This window comes from Vanessa atalanta, chromosome 3, assembly GCF_905147765.1.
Source record: "Vanessa atalanta chromosome 3, ilVanAtal1.2, whole genome shotgun sequence".
NCBI lineage: Eukaryota > Metazoa > Arthropoda > Insecta > Lepidoptera > Nymphalidae > Vanessa > Vanessa atalanta.
This window is the reverse complement of record NC_061873.1, coordinates 10474607-10497392: the sequence shown is the minus strand read 5'-3', so window position 1 is coordinate 10497392 and position 22786 is coordinate 10474607. Positions and strand designations below refer to the sequence as shown.

General features: G+C 32.4%; 1 protein-coding gene across 5 annotated transcripts in view; it reads right to left on the bottom strand.

Moving 5' to 3' along the window:
- The window catches only part of LOC125076618 (serine/threonine-protein kinase 26), an 83285-nt gene that overhangs the window by 3741 nt on the left and 56758 nt on the right, over positions 1 to 22786 (bottom strand). For all 5 annotated transcript variants that reach the window (XM_047688491.1, XM_047688493.1, XM_047688489.1 and 2 more), the window contains 7 exons: positions 12361 to 12577; positions 4849 to 5141; positions 4384 to 4529; positions 1908 to 2068; positions 1389 to 1522; positions 747 to 878; positions 212 to 307 (listed from right to left, as the gene is read on the bottom strand). In XM_047688491.1, the coding sequence (XP_047544447.1) occupies positions 212 to 307; positions 747 to 878; positions 1389 to 1522; positions 1908 to 2068; positions 4384 to 4529; positions 4849 to 5141; positions 12361 to 12577 (1179 nt within the window). The remainder of the gene's footprint in view (positions 1 to 211; positions 308 to 746; positions 879 to 1388; positions 1523 to 1907; positions 2069 to 4383; positions 4530 to 4848; positions 5142 to 12360; positions 12578 to 22786) is intronic.

Here is a 22786-nt window from a genome sequence, read left to right as displayed (position 1 = left end):
TATTTTAAATATGGACTAACTTTATCAGTAAATAAACTGTATCATCTTAAAAAATGCCATTACCATATGCCTTACGAAATAATCGTTTACATGCCGAGGACTAATTTTCACTGATGTCAATTAAACAATATTAGAAAACAACGCAATGAATATATATTATTATGGCTAAGACAGAGTAACTTTATCAGATGTTTAATTTAAATATTGTTACCTCGTTTAATAACGGATATATAAGTTGCTGGAGATAAGCGTGTCGCCTCACTTTGTTCTCCTCGTTGTTTGCTCCTCTGTGATCCAACGGCGATGACTGAAAATCATACCAAAACAATGTGTTATGTTTGGATAAAATTATTATACAGTTTAAATTTATTATTTCAACTCTAAGTCGATACGACAAAGCCCTCTTGGCCTCGTGAGAATCAACACTTGCATACTTAAAAAACAGGAAGTCTTTTCGTGATATCAATGTCGTTACAGTTTAAAAACAATGCTTAGAAAATCTTTAAATTTCCTCTTGAATAGAATTAACGCAAATTAGAGCAAATGAATTAACGCTTATATGAAAACAAAAGAGCATAGTATCAACTGTACTATAGGAAAACCACGCCTTCCACGCTACCTACGGGCACTTCAATTTGTAAATTCAAGATAAAAGTTGTTAATTTACACAAATACACGAATGGATGCTAACGATTTGAAATGCCTTCAAATACAATGTCAGCACTGATCGCATCTCGAGTGCTCACCGCTTTATTGTTATAGACTACGCTGTCCCTGTTGGAGGCGTCCCGCTCCTTGCGCTCGTCGCGGTCGCGCTCGGCGCGCTCGCGCTCCTTGGCGCCGCGCTGCTCGGGGGACACGAGCGGCGACTGGCGCGACTGGAATCATAAGTGGCTCTCTTATTGTTTACAATACAATACTGGTACATGCGCCTCGTTTCATTTCAATTCATTATTTATTCGTAATGACTGAACGAGTATCTTAATTATGCTTTATTCAAATATAAATATATTATATGCTTTATTATTTGCTTTATTTTTCTGTTAAGAGCGTCTGCTTGTCTTAATGAGCATGTCGAAGTTTGTGACGATTTTGATGTTTTCTGCAAAGCCATACATGACAGAAATGTTTACAAAGACATAGTAATTTTTAACTTTTTATTTTTAACTCGTGGTCTCACTGGCCTTTTTATTACAGACACAATTTTATATGTATTGTTCTTATATATTTTTTTTCTTTTATTTTCCTATTCTCAGTCTCTTTAATGTTATATGTGAGATGTTTTTCAATAACTGTTAAACACTTATTTTTACTTCTGAATACAAGCTTGTCTAAAAGGTGGATATTTGGAACATACTGTATAAAACAGAATGAGAATGTCTACTAACGGGTTGCTTGTCGGGGGTGTTGTTGTTGAGCGGCGCCGGCTTGTGGTTGTTGTGGTTGTCGGCCGGCACGTCCTCGCGAGCGCTCAACGAGCCGTTCTGTTTGGGGGCGACCGGCGACGTTGGGGAAGGTATCACTGGAACACAACATTGTCAATATGTTAAAACGACTTGGGCATCGAATCACCGTCTGTACACGGATGTAAATTTGTGTAATTCACTGGTAAATTCAATGCGTCTGAGACGTGCAATCACTACCAATTAAATAAGAGCAAATATATATTACTTATTAAGTAAATTAAAGATAAAACATTAATATTTTTCTAAGCAGTGATTAAATACTTTATTATTAATAAAAAAACATTTTATCTCTTTGACTATTTTTTCGACTAGGTATCTATACTAGATCAAAACACTTTCGCAAAAGTTAGTTTATTAGTTTGGATATTGTCCAGAAACTCTAAAAATTTAAACTACTAAACTAAAAACTAAGATTGAGGTCGTTTTTGAATAGATGTTTACCGGCGTCGTCGTGCATGGTGCGCCGCTTGTCGTCGGCGAGGTGCGCGTGGTGCGCGAGGTGCGCGTGGTGCGCCAGCGGGGCCGCGCGCGCGCCCGCGCCGCCGCGCACCGTCATGATCCACGGCTCGTCCGCCTCGCCGTCGCCGCGACTGCACTCCTCACTGCAACGAGTAAATTGCTGCTTTTATTTCTAAGCACTATTGTATATAAACACATTTACGTCAATATATATCATTAAACGAGAGGTGGGATCATTTCACAGATTAAAATACCCGTAATAAGTAAATTGAAGTCGACGCATGTACACATTATTACAAACCATAAACGCGTATTTTTGTAAATTTGTAACTTGTTTATATAATTGAACAGCGCTATAGAGTCGGCATAAAACAAGATTAAATTAAAGGTACTATTCCTTTCTGATTGATTACTACTTGGGAATGTAGATACTATCGTGAAGGAAAAATTAAACACAAACAACAGGACACAAATCAGTCATAAATATTAACAAATTGTTTATTTCAATATAATTATACGACATAGTTTTGATTCTATATGCATTATGAACAACGTCTATAGGAATGTGTGTACTTTACATATTATCCCCATAATTCTTCAACCTAACAACCTTATGCAAATTATATGATTTGACATGAAATAAGATCCTAATATCAACACAAACAAATAGCTTCAGAAATAAATCATGCATACTAAAACCCATGTAATATTTACAAATATATAAAATAGACAAGTAGAAACGAGTTACGAAACCAGATGACATAATACACTATTATGAACTAAGACAAAGGTAATCACAATAATGACTCACGCTACGTTTAATGCTGTGTTCCAGTGGTTCTCAATAAAGTCGCGGAATACTCTGAGGTTGGAGACTCTTTGGTATTTTGTTGCGCTGAACAATAACGATACATTATATGCGCCAAAAAACAGAAATTTCTTTACAAAAACCGAACACACTCTTAATTATTCATTATTTTATTTATTTACATTTTCTTCAAATCAAAACTCTAAATGTACCGACGGGACTGCAGCAGCCGTGTAAAAGACAATATTTTTTTATTTTATGAACTATCGAAGGAAAATATCTTAAATTTATCTCGTAATAATATTGAAGTCGCTTGAGAACCACTGGCGCAAGGAACTACGAAGCCTAATGTCCTATTCTACCACAAATAGAAGCCAGATTGCAACAAAGGAACATATTTGATCCTTTTATAATTCAGCAGCACACGCGATTCGGTGATCACGGTTACATTGATTGCGCTATTTAGGCAATAAATAAACGTATTTATCCTTGATACAAATACGAAGTGAGTCATAAGTATAAAATTTAATGCAATTACAATAACATTAATCGCTGTCGAAATATATTCCTTGGCAGTATATATAGAGTTAACATTAAATGATACGAACATTATACATATATAATGAACAATATTGCATGAAATTATTTTAAAAAAAAAAACCTGAATAAAAACCTGACTGGTTCCTTTTAGCCTGATCCACGAGTCTTTACTATTATGGTTAAATCAAAGTAATTTATCATTTGCATTATTTCTAGAAAATACGGTCACGAACACGTGAGGGTTTGCTAAATTCTCTGCGAGCTTATTCTGCGTAAGACTTCGCCAGATGTGCGTCAACCCTAAAGAGCACTTTTAATTTTACAAGTGTACTTCCGTTTTACAAGTGTATCGTGTCAATTAAACGTGCTGCTACCACACGTACGGCATGTCGATTATACCAAGGAGAACCATCATGAATTCAATTACTTTTACGCTATACAAATTCTAGACTACTTATATAATATATTTTTTTAATTTACAATTCAATTATATATCCCGTATTCAAAAAAAACTATTATAAACTACTTGTTTTTAAAATAACAACGTGTCAATAAATTGTCAATCGCTAATAAAAAGATCGATTTTTTTTAAAGGATTACGTTGAAAACATTTATGTAAATCTTTTAAATCGTGTTTAGAAAAGAATAAATTATTATGAATAATAATTTACATATACATTGAAAGTCAAAATATAATAAAATCTAAATTACACATTTGACAGGACGGGAGTTTCGTAACTTTATCTATTATACCCTACGAATTGCATAATGTTACAACGTTACGTATGTGGATATCTAATTAGACGACAATAACATAGAATTCATTGCACATAGAAGGTAAATAAATCGATTTTATTCAGTAGATAAGTAGCTGTTTTATAGTTTTACTTCTCATCTGTTTTTACACTTGGTCTTATTATAGATTCCACTACTTAAATTCCCATTATCAATTTGTCACTACTGGAGTTAAAGTATGTAGATCACGCAGTTTTACGTGATTCGAATGAATAAAATGAATTTCTGCGTTTGAAAATGCGATAACATTCGATGTTGTTGCGATAATGTGTTCCAACATCAAACAAGACGGTTAGATATTTGCAATGTACTCACGAATCCGAATTCTCCGACTCGGTTTCGCTCTCCTCACTCCTCTGCGCCTTCCACTTCTTATACCTATCTATAAGATCCATTAAATACGAATTCTTCTTAGCCTTCCTGATGAACTGAAATTTTAACAACTCTTTTGCTGTCGGCCTCTGAAACGTAGAAAATATCATCTGTTTTAGTATGAAAACTATTAAAATATTTTATATAGTGTTATGAAATATTTTTCTTTATCTAATATATTAATTAATTAACATCCTACTTTTAAAGGTTCATTTGCAATAAGTAGAAATATAAATAGCAATGTCATTATCTTGCTCGCATGAATGCTAAATGCTATATTATATATTATGTATACTTCGTTTTATATGTAAGAAAAATCTCGCTAAAGAGGGCAATATCCCTAGAACTACATTGTCATTCAAACCTACGATCAATCACTAATCGATCACAGATAACGAACACACTTACATTTTCGGGGTCCTTATTCAGGCACGCCTCGACGAACTCTTTGAATGGTTTCGAATAACTGCCGGTCAGCTGGGGAGGGTTATTTTTTGGTATGAGAAATAGCACTCTCATGGGATGAAGTTCGGAGTTGGGGGGTTCGCCTTTCGCTAGTTCTATTGCTGTGATTCCCAGCGACCATATGTCGGCTTTGCTGTCGTAACAAGACTGTTTTATCACTTCAGGCGCCATCCAGAACGGTGTACCGACGAAAGTGTTCCGTTTGCTTGTTGTATTCGTTAATTGGCCCGCGACACCTGCAAATTTCATATATAATTTTTTAGATATAAATATTTGAGTATATATATATGTATATTATAGTATATTAATACGAAAAACCAGTTAAGTTTGCCCAGATAACCCAAATTATCAATGAATACAATTTGGTTTAAAAACTCTATTGTTTAATTAAAATGTTAAATCTCACTTAGGATGTACCTAAAAATCCTATCGTAAAAATTGGACGATAAAGACGTTTTTGTTTTGCGCAAAAGTAAAAATATAAATCAAACTTTATTATATAAGTCTTTAGAGAGAAAATAAAAAAATCAGTTGAGAACCGAAATAATTCAGAATTTTGTTTAAAATATCTTCCACTTTCGAGGTCAGGTAACAGCAAAATGACGTAAATACGCCCCTTAAGAGGTTACTGTTTGAGATGTTCCTGAAGGTACAAGACCACTTTGGCACTCGTCGTATACAGACGACGGCACTCTAAATGTCTCATCCTCCTCTCGACATAATATAATAAGTTCTTGGAAATATACATAACGTTTTACGTCACCAGCGAAAACTTGAGTACATTTAGCGTTGACTCCAATGCACATAAAGTAAGGCAAACAGTTCAAATATTGAATTTTGGCTCTAAGCCAGCCAGTGTAGAGATGGTTTACTTAGCCAGTCGTCTCTGGTTTAACCTACCCATACGAACAAATAATTCGATATCGAAAAATATATGGTATTGCAAAGGCTAAATTATTTGCAAGTATAAAATACAAATCAGTTATCTATGTTCATAAAACATGTCGACACGTAAGACTCACATGTAATTAATAATAACATCAAATGTAACCACACAAAGCCTTCGAAATATAAAATAAAGATATATTCGACCGGTGGCAGGGCTTCGTCGGGCAGACAAGCCCGTCTGTGTGAGTACCATCCACACTCTATTTATTCTACTGCCAAACATAAACAATAACAAACCGTAGTTGGAGGCACATTGACAGTGTAAGAATTTGACAACTCAAGATCAGATAGAGCAATTCAAAATAAAATTTATAAATTGAAAAACTAAAGAGCCGATTATGTAAGCTTAGTATTCGTTATAGAACAATAGAAAGCATCGAAGATGGCACAAGAGGCAAATGACTAATTGTTTTATTTTTTTATAATGCATATAAATAAATAATTCTAGATCCTTGTTAGGCGATATGAAATCTTATGGAATTCGTTAGTAATAAAAAAGAGCATTATACCAAGTTCGTTCGTGTAAAAAAAAAACTATACCAAAGAATTTTTCTTTGGCTTAGAAAAGAACGAGCAAAAATTCCATACCATACAGAATATATCAGAGTTATCTTTTACGAACATCTCTTATTTTAACTGTAGACTTGAACTCAATTGGAATGAATACATTTAAATGTGTTTTCACTATACCAATCCGAATATCTACGTGGGAAACATTGATAACGTTTATCTAATAATCCATAAAATCTATGATAAATCTGACAGGACTCAAGCTAACGATAATGACGAAACAATTTATTAGTGTAGAGGTGCGCCCGTCCATCAAATGATATCACTTACATTAATATAGAAACAAATATTGACAGATTCATGTTCAAGGCTGAAGTTAATGACAGGCTGATACAAGAACTAATTGGTAAAGACCAATTAGTTAAGAGAAAAGTATCTTATATAATATATAGTATTCGTATATAATATCGTATATCATATTTATATACGATTTTATATTTATTTACGTATTAAATTTCAATTAAATGCTTAGGGATAATTTACTTGGGGGGTAAGGCCTGTGCAAGCCCGAAGATATTCTACCGCCAAATAACAGTACTCTGTATTGTTGTGTTCCGGTTAGAACGGTGAGTGAGCCAGTGTAACCACAGGCACAAGGGACATAACATCTTAGTTCACAAGTTTGGTGGTGCATGGGTGATGTAAGGAATAGTTATTATATATATATATATATATATATATATATATATTTCTTACAGCGCTTTTGTCTGTGGTGACCACTTACCATCAGGTGGCCCGAGTGCTCTTCCGCCAACCAATGCTATAAAAAAGGGTTTATAGTTATGCTAAAACTAAACGAAAATTTGTCTTGTGGGATAGAGAAATGTATGTTTTTTCAGCATAATTCTAAACCTCCCCTTGTTAGAACGCAGATTTATAAACAGCTATCCTTGAAGACCGAGAAATAGCTTTCATCAATACATTGTGATAGACATTTAAACACGATGCTTAACAGACAGCCAAAGCAAACCAAAACTGAAACGCAATAAATCAAGTTTCACATTCAGCGTATACACTTCACAAATTACCAATTGAGTTAGTCTTGCGTTAAAATAATAATTTAGTTAGTCGTGTAATGAATATAATAAAACAAAAGTCACACCAAACGTAGTGTACCTACGCAAAATAATGTACTTATATTGTTATAGACAGACAATACGACTTTCGCAGATCGTTCATAGAACAGTGATATTACGAATACATAAAATAAAGTGATTGTACTCTAAAACAATTACGATCTATGAAAACTATTAACGTTGACGTGTCACGCGATGTCACTCTCCGGGGAGCTTGTTCGAAACAAACTGATAAGAATAAAAAAGCAATTCGAATGGCGGTTACTATATAAAGCGCAAATTATTTATTTTATATAGTCCTAACTACTAGTCCCGGCTTCACGCGAGTACAATAAAGGCAGGGTTTTTTCTCTATTATAATATACATTTATTATGGATATAAACTTTCCTCTTGGATCATTCAGTTTATTGATGAGAACCGCTTTAAAGTTCGTTGCGTAGTTTAAAATATCGAAGCGTACAGACGGCGGGTAACGACTTTGTTTTATACAAAGACAAAATGCAAATGTACAATTGCCCCTCATGTCAAAAAGGTTAAAAGCTTACTCCATCACTCTACTCTAGTGCAGGTTGGTGGATAAAGATGTGGCAGAATTTCATTCAATAAGTTCTTGTCCTCTCGTTGAGTTTATCCATCACTTAACATATAAATAATTGAAAACATGAAATAATAAGAAAGAGTAAGCGGCACATTCACGGATTTGAACGCGTTATCTTCTCACAATATGCACGTATTCTATCCACTAGGCCATCTCGTTTATATGATTTACTAATGTATATGTGTCAAATACGTAATTTTTCAAAGGACTTGAAATATCGCACTCTTTGTAGAATATCAACGGAACTCAATATTTGAAAAGTAATTTTTATTATCAAGGCTCTATTCTTAAAAGTTAAATAAAAAACATTTTTTAAATTAATGAAAGAAAATACCTTTATTTTCTTTACCACAACTAAATGGCTATATATTTAAATAATACAAGTTGGTTTTAGTTTTGTCCTACGCTTTTAAGTGACAACAAAAGCACATTTTATTCACACTAAAAAATATAACATACATTACCAAAAGTTAGTGATTTTGATTTCGTATAATATAAAATATTTTCACAAATAAAAACCGACTTCTGTTATTTCTCTGAATATACACTACAAATAAAAAACTAAACAATAACCAAAACCAAAGATTGGAACACCTTGCAACTTTACTGAAATTACGCAAAAAGTATCAAAATCGTTTCAAAAACAGCAACACTTCTTTTGGACTTTTGAAGACCGTCTCAAAGTCCTTATTTCTTATCGATAAAGTACTTTTGCTCACTATTGTAGTATCTCCAGCTCCCATCGCCGAAGCGAGATATAATACAGGAGAAATAATATTTACGTGATACTCAAACAAACAGACAATTTACAATATCAACAGTAAGGATATAATAATAGTGATGAGGGATAGGAATAATAGTAATGAACTATTGAAATTTTGGGAAAGACAATTTTATAACTGCCATTATCGTTATAAAATTGATTGTTTCCATAAGTAAACATTACGGTAGTATGTAGTTAATTTATTATAGACAAGCGCATTAAATTCTTGCTTGTCGTCGTCTTCTATAGTCAAAATTTTCAACAGATTAAAATACGAAGTGCACCTACTTAAACAATAAGATTATTTACTAAAACCTCCGCGCGCTGCATCGTCTGATATAAGTTCATATATCATCTGTGTATTGTTTTCGTAGTTATTTCGATTAAACGGAACCGAAAAGTAAATTCTCGTCATTTATTAATAAAGATTTAATACAACAAACACTTATATATAAGCTTTCACGTAGTCGCTACGTATGAAATCTTTTCCAAACAGTTGTTCAAGCGTGCCGCATCGAGTTTACGCAATAATATAATAAAACCGATCACGTCCGATATGGAATCCCAGTACAATAACGATATTGCTACCGTATGAGAAGTTTTAAAGGAGTGGTAAATAATATGGGGAAACTATTATATTGAAATAAAACTTCTTTATCGCCATCTGAGTACAATTACAAGATTATTTTTGAGTGCAACGATTCTGACGCAAAATGACTTTATCTCTGTGATATTATGACATGATTTACAAGTGATTTTAAAACTAGCAACCCCTCCCGGTTTTATAGAACGATTATATTTAAATACAGATATACACAGAAAAATATGTTTTTTTAGACCAGTAACCTACCCCTCGCCTACAGAGAACAATCAATAACTTTCATCATTTATTTAGAATTTTTTTTTAAAAATTATTATATTAAAAAATCAGTGAATCATATCTGTTTTTTAAACATATTTTTTCTTGCTTATTATTTGCTATATTATGGACAATTTCACTATTTCGGTATTGGTAAATATTTTGTATATGTATTTTTTATTATTATATTTTCATTTAAATATATTTCTTCAAACAGTTTAATAATGAGAAAAATTTATTAAAGTTTTGAGGATACAATAATTTATCTGCCTTTATATAAAGTCAAAGTCAAAAATCTTTATTCAATATGGAAGTGACTTACTTATTGATAGTCAAAAATCTACCACCAATTCGGAAATTAATACTACCTATAGTAAAAAATACATACAATATTAATTCAATTCTATAAACTGTTTACTAGCTCTACTAGCGAGTACTACTCGTACTCGTAAGAATTCTTAGTATATATAAAATAAATAATTGACTTAAAACGATAGATGATGTAACATAATCTATAGGACATTAACGAGTTTATTCTATTACATAATCCGATATCAACTTTATCACCTTGTAGGTTTGTTTGTTTAAAAGCGTCATTTTAAGCGTTTGTTTATATTGATAGCAGGTGGAGTAGGCCAGTATATCACACTCCGTAATTAAATGGTGGAAAAGAGTAACTACTCAGTTTCTTGCCGGTTCTTCTCGGTAGAATTTACATACTTTCCGAACCGAAAAGTTTTACATTTAATTCAACACTGTAAAATGAATTACAAAGTGATTTACGAGCCTACTTGAAGAAAGAATATTTTGATTGAAATTGATTTGAGTTCTTCAATGGAAACCTCGACTTGGCAAACGTGAGAGCTTCAGGCTAGGTGCAGTGACCACATACGAAAAATGACGTAAGAGGATAATTATGAAGTTAATGGTCGACTCACTAAGAGTAAATATACCTTTAAATATAATATTATAAAATATATTTATATGGGGAATTACTAATAATTTGTTTTTTTTTTTTAATAATTCCGTTTTATATAAACATACTGGTATCTTATTTTAGTATATACGCAACATGTCAAACAAGATTCGCAGATCAAACTAAGCGACGTGCTTGTTTCGTGTAGGGTCAGTCATATTGGTTATTTCAATACAACAAATTGAACTAGACTAAAAACTACCGCAGCAATAATTTTCCGAGGGCTACACAACAAAAAAAAAACGATTGCAAATTTTTTATCTGTAACAAAAATAAACTCTACATATCAACGAGTATAATCTAGTGTATGGGTTGCGGTTTCAATTTCCACCGGTTGTAAATACATACATGTACGCGAAACCAACGTTTGTCGCGGTTCGGTCACATTATCTATATTCCCGTTAATGTTATACATGAAACGGGGGAAAGTGCAGTGTTGTTTGTTAACTGGTTTTCATCCAATTTACGGTGTTGATTCTAACTTTGCATTAAAGAGAAATTTATACATATCTATATTGACATTGCATGTTACAATAAAACCGGTATTGAGTTTAATTGTATACCTTTTTGTTTTGAAATGTATGCGTTCTCTTTTAACCATTTATTACTAACGGACGAGCAAATCGGCTACCTACCGGATAGTAGCTCTGCTGCTCTGACATTGACATTATAAGGAGCACGCACACTAACATTACTAAAGTGTTATTTACAATAGTTAACTACATTAGGACACTGAATCTGTTTGGGCACAATGATTGCAGACGAGCTTGCCACAAGCCCCACTCACCAAATTAAGATATGATTGAAGCAATAAAAATATCATATGAAGTCGATTTACTAAAAAACTAACAGAGACAAGATGGCTCCATTAGAAGTAGATTTCGGATTCGAAGCCTCGCTTTTATTGACGTTTTCATTCATTACATGTTTATATAATTCATCTCGTGTCTGACTATGAAGGCAAATCTTATCAAGAAAACTCCATATATCGGACGATATTCCACCTTATGTTTATTCATTAAATTGTAACAATTATCAAACAAATTAAATTAAATTTCACAATCAAAAATCGAATCTACGATTGTCCTTTTTTATTGATTATATTGTGAATATCAGATTGTAATTTAATTTGAAGGTTTTTTTAAAAACTTCGATATTCGAAAGCCAGTTTCAGTAATTAATACGCGGAATACATACGTACGTGTTGGATTTGGAAACGAATGAACTCCATCGAGAATGCGATTAAAAATCAATTTCTTAATAAATGGATTAAAAATAAAGTATCGGGACATTATTAACTTTGATGATTGTGGTGTGTGGGTACAATATAGGGACTTTCTAAAACCAACCGTTATATATATATTACTATGTTTGATTTAGATGAATACTGTTATTTAATCGCTAGCTAACATATACAATAGAACCAAACACAAAGATAATACTGGTGTTTATTATTCATCTCGTACTTTGAATCATCGTTAGGTAGCCCGTATATATCTGATAAAATCTGTCGAATAAATGCCCACCAATATGCAGTGGAGTTTCTGTGGTGGTGGTGGCTTGATACCTTCTCCTTAACAGGAGACATTGAGGCCTTCACTCAGATAGGTATTTACCGGCTGTCATTATAATATATTAACTAAATGCAAATATTTATTACTCACCGAAATCAGCTAGCTTGACATCACCCATCTCACTGAGAAGTACGTTTGCTGCTTTTATATCTCTGTGCAGCTTCCTCTCAGAGTGTAGGTAGTCGAGACCTCGCAGTACCTCACGAAGGATCACTGCGATGTGCATCTCCTCGAAGCTCCCAGCTTTCATGAGGTCTAATGCGGACCCCCCGCCGAGGTATTCCATTATAATCCATAATTTTGTTCCCTGGAAAAAATAATATTTATTACATAAAATATATAACTTTTTAATAAAGAATAATTACATAGATCTCGTGCAGCCAAGATAACAAATCCACCCCTGGGCATAAAGTTACTATTCTTCAAGTTAATATCAGAAGAAACATAAACTTCGCCGTGGGACATTACTTAATTCAATTTTTGGTAAGTAATCATACATGTACATTAGTATCGTATTATTTCCATCGTATGATCTTAATTGAATATAAATATTAATTATTGATAACCCTCCGCTAGTTATAATGTAATCTTTATTATGTTACAATACAAACATTCATCGAGTTATCGTCCGTAGTACGCATTAACCTTGACATTTTCGCAAGTTTCTTGCGTAAATGCCACCGACGCCCTTCGTAATATCATATGTTATTATAGTTGATTGTCAGCTAATATACGAAAATTATATTCCACTAGCAAACACTTCCAAACGTCGTACTGTGTGTTGTGGCGACCAATTGTTATGGCGATCGGTTAAACGATATATGTATTCGTTTAGAACATCAAACAAAAGTAACAATAGTTATAATATACATAAAACTCATTAAAAATTTAATTTCCAAATTTTTCTAGTTCTATACGCAGGAGAATTACAATTTATTCCTAGATTATATCAAACGAATAAAGTTTAAATCAAAATAAATGAAGTTTAATTTAAAAAGATAAACTAAATTTAATAAAAATGTTTATAATAGACAGTTATCTTATTTGGATAAGTAATAATACTTATTAATCGTCACTGACAGTGACGCATCAAGGAACGTAATATATCCCTAGATACATATAACGAAATATATGTATATATTATAATTCTACTTTATGCCTTGTTGTTTGGAAAAAAATATTTTTTATTTATTTTTAACGATCTTCAAAAAAGGAGGTTGTTCTCAATTAGTCGATATACTTTATTTACATTCGCGTATTACTTTTTTGTTTATGAACTACTCTCGATAGTTATTTTTGTGTTTGATTCAGAAGATTTACTAAACCAAGTACCCACTAGCTAGCTTCAAGTTAGTCACTAGCATTGAACTTGAAGTTTTAATTTAAGGCGTATATTCAGCCATTTCAATTTTGGTTTCTTCTAGCAAAAAATATACCAAAATACGCAAGAGACGCAGGCGAATAACATAGCTAGTTATAATCCATAATAAATAAATCCATACTTACGAATATTATTTTTACGAATGTTTAGACATTCCATACATTTATTAGAGGAGGAAACCTGAGTATATATCTTAGAACCTTCCTTTTAGAGCAGTTATTTACGATATCGGTTGCAGTTCCTACTGGATATAGGTCGTAAATCGTTCCGGAACGGAGCCAAAAGCCACGGGAGACAATAAAAGAATAGGGAGCGCCGCGGGGCGTGGGCTGGTTTTAAGTTATGAATATGATCTCGTGTGTCTAGTGACTGATGCACGTATCCACGTAGTGTAATGTAACGCGGAAGACGACAATGGAAGCAACGGGGCGAGGATCCGGCACGTCTCGTTCACGCTCCATCAGCTGATTTGTTATAGGGTCATAAAATATGTTTTCAGATTACCGAACAATAAAACTTATAAAAATTGGTCTGGCTGATATTGCTGCCGGTGCGTATATAAATTCTACCTTTATCCACTTACATATACATATTATGTTTTTACAGTAATTACATCATATATAAAAATGATAGACATTTATGAAAACTTTGTCAGGTATTCAATTATGCATTTCTGCGTCGGAATAAACGAGGAGCCAATATGCTGATACCATATTTTGGATGGACTTTTAAATGTATGTTAGAAGAAGGAAACCCACGATGTACATATGTACCTACATTACATTGATACATTCTCAAAAAACAATACAACAACAACAATACTCTTACAACATTCAAACATGGAAAAAACACGTATTATAACAATCAAATTGATCCAAGAACGTTCTGGAAAGAAATCTTAATTCTTACAACACCTTGTAAATAGGAAGTATAAAATATTTAATACTACATAACTCACATTACGATAAAAATTAAAAGACAAACGCGAGATAATGTGTTAATTTGTCGTTCGTTTGCTTAATGATAATAATAGATAAGAATCGTGTAAGATTCGTCAGGCACGTCGACGTCGGCTACATGTCAACAGACAAGTGTTATAATTAACAGAATGGAATTTATATCAACGTGCGTTGTACAAACATTTTAATTACATACAATATACTAGCAATACAACAGTGACTGACAGTCTTGTATATTCAATAATCATTTTGAAAGAATGAAAATAAATAAACACAATAATAACCGACAAAAAGACTTCCAGTACAAAAACCCACATCATTTAATATGTTCACAATCACTATATACTATTAAACTAAAACGCGGCCACGCCTGTATGTCTCTGTCTGTTTGTCTGATCGCGATATATCCAACATTTTCAACGACCAAGTCATTTATGTGGCTAGTTTAGGTGTATTGGTTGGTTTGGTAATTGGTATAGGTTTTGTGTTAATTGACTGAAACATGTTGATAAAAGAGTCGATTAAAATCCTGCCGACTGGAAGCTTTACTGAGGTGCGACGCCTATACCAATAGTTTTAGTATTACGATATAAACATTTTATATAGACCCATACTCTCCCCGAACGAAATAATAACATATCTTTTATTATTATTATTCTTATCCTATGTAGAAAATGAATTGTAGAACCACAGCAAAATTTGAAATGAAAAAAAAACGGTTTAATTACAAAGTCATGACCCAATAATAAAACCTTCCTTTGGACAGCCCTAACGAAATTCACCTCTTCGGAAGCTGTGGCCACATGAAGTACGGAACACCGCCATTATTATATACGATGAGTGCCGGTTACGAGGGAATGGAAAATGATATTAATAATGCTATTTCATATTATTAATGCCGCAACAGGAATCAATGTAATGCGTATAATGTTATGTAAATAAACCGATCGTATCAAAATAGCTCGCTTATTTCATTTAAACACACTTAAGACGCCTCAATTGTGGAATGTTAAAGATAAACAATTATTTTCGTTATGATAACTGTGATCTGTAGATGGATTTACTTTAAATAATATTAATAATTCAGTTGAGATTTATGTATTTTTTAGTTATTTTATAAAGACACGCTATGATCACTTTAAAGAATATTAAATTACAAGATAGTTGGGTGTGTATTTTTATTCGCTGTTCGATTATACGATAACAAGATGATAATTAAAAATGTTTGCGTCATTTTATCTACCATAATCTACAAATATCGCTAATAAACAACTTTCGATAAAAATAATACTGTAAACATATCTGTCAACTTTTTCTGTTTTCAAAGTATTGGTAAGTAAATATTTATTATTTATTTATTATCAAATATAAAACCAGCCTTAAGAAGTACAGATGAAACTTTAAACCCAAGAATAAAGAAGCACAATTCATTGAAAGATGAATTATTTCCTTTTCTGTTTATTAGATGCATCACGTAGGTATGCTCGTTGCCATGACGACGCAAGGCGTCAGGTCAAAGACCTCTCCGTCGCGACATCCCAAGTAAAACAAGAATGTTGAACTATTAATCTAAGAGAACTTTAAATAAGGGTATAATATCCAAGACTCGCTGAAAGTCTCGCACAGTCAGCAAGACAGACTGAAAACAGCACCTCAAAGTTATATTAATTATAAGTTGATTCATTAAGCGCACTCTATTATACAAAATTTGGCCAACGTGTTCACACTTAAATTACGAGTTGGCCCAACCTGTCATAAGCCAATTAGAACTTTCAACACTTATTCCCTTTCAACATTTTAAAATAATAAACTATATTTAAATAAAATAAACGACTTTAAATGACATTTTTAAATTATTGAATAATTGCCAGAAAGACAAATAATTTAAAAACGAACAAAAGGCTTTGTATTAGTGAACGGTAACAAGGGGTAGGTTCATTGGTTTAACTAATTCAAGTCTAAGGTTCCCATGGCAACGCATGGAGGGCGACCGCCCTACCTTCTATCCTACCTAAATAATCTTCCGATCTATATATTCATTCCAAATTTATTTTTTTATAAGTTCTTACTTACGATAAAAATGCATAAACAATTCTTAACGTATTATTTACATTTAATTGTCATATTAGCTAAACTTCAAGGATAATAAATGTTTCTAGTGACAAAATTAACATTCAATAATAAAATTTCAACTAAATTCATATCTAAAATGCTAACCATTTATTTTAGGGATTAATAATAAATATATAATCAATTCTTCTAAAATTCCAATATTTGTTGAAACTTCGACATTCCAACTTTTCAATCAGGGACGAATTAATTCACTCCAATCGTGTACTGAAAGCAATATTATTCGAAGAGAGAACAAAATGTAGGATCCTTGTAAGTGCGTTGATAAAACTCTTGTAGCGTATATATCTTTCTGTCCCTTACTTTGGACTTATCTATGGATTTGTTTTTACAGAGGAGCTTTGGATAAATCTTGAGGGAGGGCTCAAGCCACATAAGGATAGAATTAACCATGCTTAAGATCCCCAAACGCTTATCCTTAAAGTGATAGGACAAAACGCAAGGGACTCAGTCTCCAAAGCTATGAACGATGTTTTTGTTTTGTTCACTTTACAAAACTTGCACAGTATTTAAACATAACAAGGAATATTATAAAATAAATTCACTCAGAATATTCATACTTATAAAAAACGAATATTTTAAAAGCAAAAAAGTTTTTATTAAGAATACAACGTAATAACAACAAAGTTACGTTCCATTTATATTAGAGATAAGAATAATTTTCCGTGACGTGTCCATCGAGTTTGTTCGCCTTACGACATAAGTTAGTGTCGACTTCTCCTCATTTGTCATCAGGGAGTGCACGGGACTGACAGCCATACTAATCTTGACAGCGAAATTATCCCTCAGAGGCTTGTACATTGAAGTAAATTTCTTTAGACGAGGAAACACACTCAAAAACTTAAACTCTTCAGGGATAGTATTAACTATACGTAAAGAGTTTAAGTGTGAGTCGGGCAGAGTATATATTAATCATAAACTTTGAAAACAGCGTCATTATTTATATCGTAATAGGCTTAATTTGTTTAAATGATAGTTGTTCATTAAAACAACGTAAAGTTTATTCACCCATTTAAACAAACAAAATTAGCCAAAAGTCCACTTAAAAGGTAAAAGTATAAAAAGTCTGTATACGTGTTACACGCAAACTGACCGTATATTTTAATATGGAAACGAGTAAAGTCAGTCAAAACTTAAACGGTTTGCGGCTAATGAAGTATACTAAAATTTTACTACAAAGCAGAATTGAACAGATGGACTCGGTTCATAAAGTATTTTATTGGTTCTATAAAATTGACTATGCACGTCTACGACTTTGTCGGTTACGGATTTCGTTCGAACATTTCGAGTGTACCTCTCGCGTGCTGCCGTAAAACCGTCGGTGCCATCATCCCATAAAATCCCTGTGAGGGTACTCAAAGCCTTTTCGCCATAAGTTGAATTTTACAAACGAATGTATATAGTGTAAACATCTATTTATTCTCTAGTTAATATTTGACAAATGGAATACCGAAGTATATGTTTAATTTATGTTTATACTAGCTGAACCTACGGCTTTACCTGCGAGAAATTTATAAAACTTTACCTAAAGTAATATATCACCCTTGAGGAGTGAGAGTGAGAGGAGACTCAAACTACCTCCATACCAATTTATATCTAAATCGCTTCAGCGGTTGAAGCGTGAAGAGGTAACAGACAGAATTACTTTCGCATGTATAATATTAGTATAGATACGACTCGATAATGTAAAAAACGGCTCAGACGTCATTTATTTTTCTATAATAGGTTAGATAGAGTTGAGAGCGTCGCGACACTATTGTTATACAAAATTAATGTGTCTGGCTACTTCTACGCTACGTAAAAATAAAGCAAACCATGTTTACGATAAAGTGGTTTCATGACGAGCTCTTTCGTGATTCACTCTTTGGTGTAGTTTTTATTTGATAATAAAAGCCGACTGAATTAAATTTAAGTAAAAAATTTAAATCCAAGATAGAAATGCCAACAATGTTATTTGCTACATTACCCGCAACTTTTTGAATAGACTCTGTGGTTGCAATACTTTTTTAAAAATAAAAATAAATCTTAACAGCAGTGCATAGTCACTTGACTTTGTATAAGATGGTATTCTCGAGCATTCGTTATGGGACTCGAATCACAATAAAGCATTCAAGGCTTATTGACAATTTTCAAATAAAATATCAAGACATAAATATTTAAACCGTCTTTTGATATTTATTGAGTCTGAGTCTAGAGCGAAATACTTCAAATGTTTCTTATTTATGAACTGTGAATAATATATTCATTCATTAAAAAAAATCAATAAAATATCTACGTATGAATTGTAAAACTTACGAAACAAGGTATAATTTATGTGTTGTAGCTGTAAAATATATGTAGCAATACAACTTATAATAAATATGTCTCATTATTAACAAAGGCCTTCTGTTATGGAGAAGATTGAGAGATTACTCCACCACGCTATTATTTATCATTGTCGATTGGTGTAATACATGTATCAGATAATCAACCGTCACTTGCAAATTTCCTGAAGGTACTTTATTAAGCCACCAAGTACGAGATAAATTATAAAAACAAATGAAGCTCGGGAAAACCCTAAAGCTGTTCTATTTCGGCTATCTCGCACTTCATGCGCGAGAATAAAATATATATTATATTACCGACTACGATCATGATATATCATTTTTAGGGTTCCCGTAGCCAAAAGGCAAAAAACGGAACCCTTATAGATTCGTCATGTCTGTCTGTCTGTACGTCCGTATGTCACAGCCACTTTTTTCCGAAACTATAAAAACTATACTGTTGAAACTAGATAGGTAGATGTATTCTGTGAACCGCATTCAGATTTTCACACAAAAATAGAAAAAAAAACATTAAATTTTGGTGGTTCCTCATACATAGCACTGAAATTTAAAAAAAATAGTGCCCCTCCGCTCCCTGTAACTTCTAAAGTAAGAGTAATAAAACTAAAAAATATATATAAAACTAAAAAAAATATATGATGTAAATTACCATGCAAACTTCCACCGAAAATTAGTTTGAACGAGATCTAGTGAATATATATTATTTTAATACGTCATAAAGCGTAAACCGCAATTTACCTTTCATTAATCAACTCAAATATAAAAACAAAACAAAATAATTTCATAAGCACAGACCTTGTTACTTGTTGCTACGGAACCTTTCATGAGCGAGTCCGACTCGCACTTGGCCGCTTTTTTTATCATCAGATTTACCTAAATGTATTGGATATATTATAAATAGACGGATTAAAAATGCATGGAGAAGTTATTGAAATGGACGCGATTTTTGATATAATAAGTTCATTCATTCGTTCGTTTTGAATGTACCTATGTCTGTGTGTATTTATAGCTGAGTTACATACCTATTAATTACAAATGACTTACAATTATAATCTTTTTTTTTTATTAAAAATCTGCTCACGTCGAGCTATGTCTAGCTAAATCGACGGGTGTATCGAGGGAGATCAGGCACAGGCCAAATAAAATCATAATCTTCCTAGTTTTTGGAGAAACCACTATTGGCCTGACCCGTTATTCAATTGCGGTACTTCCAAACATAATGCGAAAAAAAACTGCATAAGAAATATTGAAGTATTGTCTCTCAGGTCAAAAGCATATACCGACCAAAGAGCACTCGAGCAATGAAGTATTTAAATACTAAAAGTTGATGTCACGCACAAGGAACCATTTACTCGATGAACGGACAATGACGCTAATGGATATTTTATAGACGTTCCATCATCCTTGAAAGCGAGTTTCGTTTTAGCAATAAATAAACAATACGGAAATTACATGCTTTCGGGGAGAACTAACAAAAACGATTACATTTGTAATGTACGATATACATCTATCGAAATATCGTTAAAGATAAAAGTTTGTTTTACGAGGTAGCGATGTATGGAAACCTTGAGAATTTAAACACGGCAATTTTGTAGAGATAACCCAGATACCTGTTTATGAGAGTACAGTCATGATGGATATGGTTTATTATAATATCGGTTATAAAGCACTATCGTAAAATATACCATAATATTAGTATTTTGATACAGAAGCAACGGTTATATTAGTATTTAATTATAATATATTATTAGGGTATTGTCCGCTTTGCGTAACGTAAGTTTAACATCAGCAATGTTTTTTTTTTGGAATAATATAATTTAAACAAAAAATGAGTAATAATTTATATTACATACTTATATTGATCTCTGTGACATTATTATTGAGATCTTTGACATACATATACACGTCAATAACGAAGCGTGTTCTAACAAACGTATAGGTTTTTACATATATAATATTCAGGTTTTATAATAATTAAATAGTTATAATCTTTTATATATACATATAAAAGCGAAATACCACTTACTGATTATTCATGAAATCTCAGAAAATTATAACACATACAAACTTGAAATTTGGCAGTTAGGTTCCTTGTAGACATCCGCTAAGATTTTTCGAAACTCTACCCCTAAGGGGGTAGAACGGGGTTAGGAAGTTTGTGTTTAATACATTTTTCGCGGGAAAAGTCGCAGATTCAGCTACTATTTTATATAAATAATCCGCCATTTTTATGAAACGGTAGGCAGACCGGCAAATATACTACCTGATAGTAAACAGTCCCCTAATGCCCATAGACATTGGCGCTAAGAAATATATTGGCCATTCCCTACAACACCAATGCGCAACAAACCCTGATAACTAAGATGTATATGTAGATATTCTCAATACCAAGAATTGCTGTTTGGCGATAGAAAATATGATGAGTACCTACCCAGACGAGTTTATCCAAAGCCCAACCAACAAGTAAATATTTATAGCACTTTTTAAATTGACAATTTAATTATTTACTATTTGAATACAGTGTATATAATATATAAACATATATAAAAGTAGAAACTTAAACGAGTCTTAGATCTATTTTCGCATCGTATAAAAGCAATCTGATACGTACGGTTTACGGCCCAATTTTATCTGAAGATAAACTTCAATCCAAGTACGTCGTATGAGAATGTTATTATTCTAATCACATTGTAACGGATGAGCGAGTTTTTTGAAGTATTCAGATAATATTGGTTTAGGGTATTGTAGCAACTATAGAGGTAAGGTTGTTTAGAAAGGATACCGCCGATTCAAGAATTTTAGGATATATTTATGTATGAGTAAATGAAAAGTTTCACTTAGATTACAATACTGAAATTTAATTTTTGTTACTTCAACAACATTTTATTAAATTAAAAAGCGAATGTTTTTAACAACTTCGCACGATTTTAATTAAAATTTTAATCTAGTTCTAGTTCATTTTAGCAAGCTTTACAATATGTAAACCTTAAAAATTTAATACAGATATAAAAATAATCACAAAATCGTTTTGTTTAATAGTTAAACGATAACATATAATTTAATATCGTTCATAATATAAACGTTCAATACGCTAATAACACTAACATTGACAAAAAAATTATAGCATAATATCATATTCCAACTCTTAAATGATTTGCGCAAGTACATATAAAAACTGTAAGATCAATTGCTTGGAAAACGTAAAATAAAGTCGAAATAACATTATTCGAAATCGATATTCTCTCATAAGAAGTATTAATAGCAAGCTAATTATTAATAAGTCAACACCGTCTTTAAACACTGGACCACTTGTTTTCTCATTTAAGTATCGTCGTTTATCACGCAACATTAAGTGTGATGCCGGTATCATTAATCACAACTCGAATCGTACAAAGCAATGAATATTCTGATTTTATTGCTATTCTTTTATTTTGCGACACTTAAGGGATAGATAAATTATTCGCGGGGAGGAAAATAACATTACGATTAACTTTTGTAATAAATAAAACGGTTATTTTATAATTGAATTTATAAAACAGAAGTCTAAACACTAATTACCGTAATATTTCTTATTTCAAAAATGACAAAACTTCCATCCCCTCTTTATACCGAGCAGCGAAGTAATTTTAAGGCATCATTTCTTATTGAACATCAACGTAACATAAAGAACTCCCATACAATATCTTATGTAGGCATCATGAGTCACTAGCAGTCAGATTTAA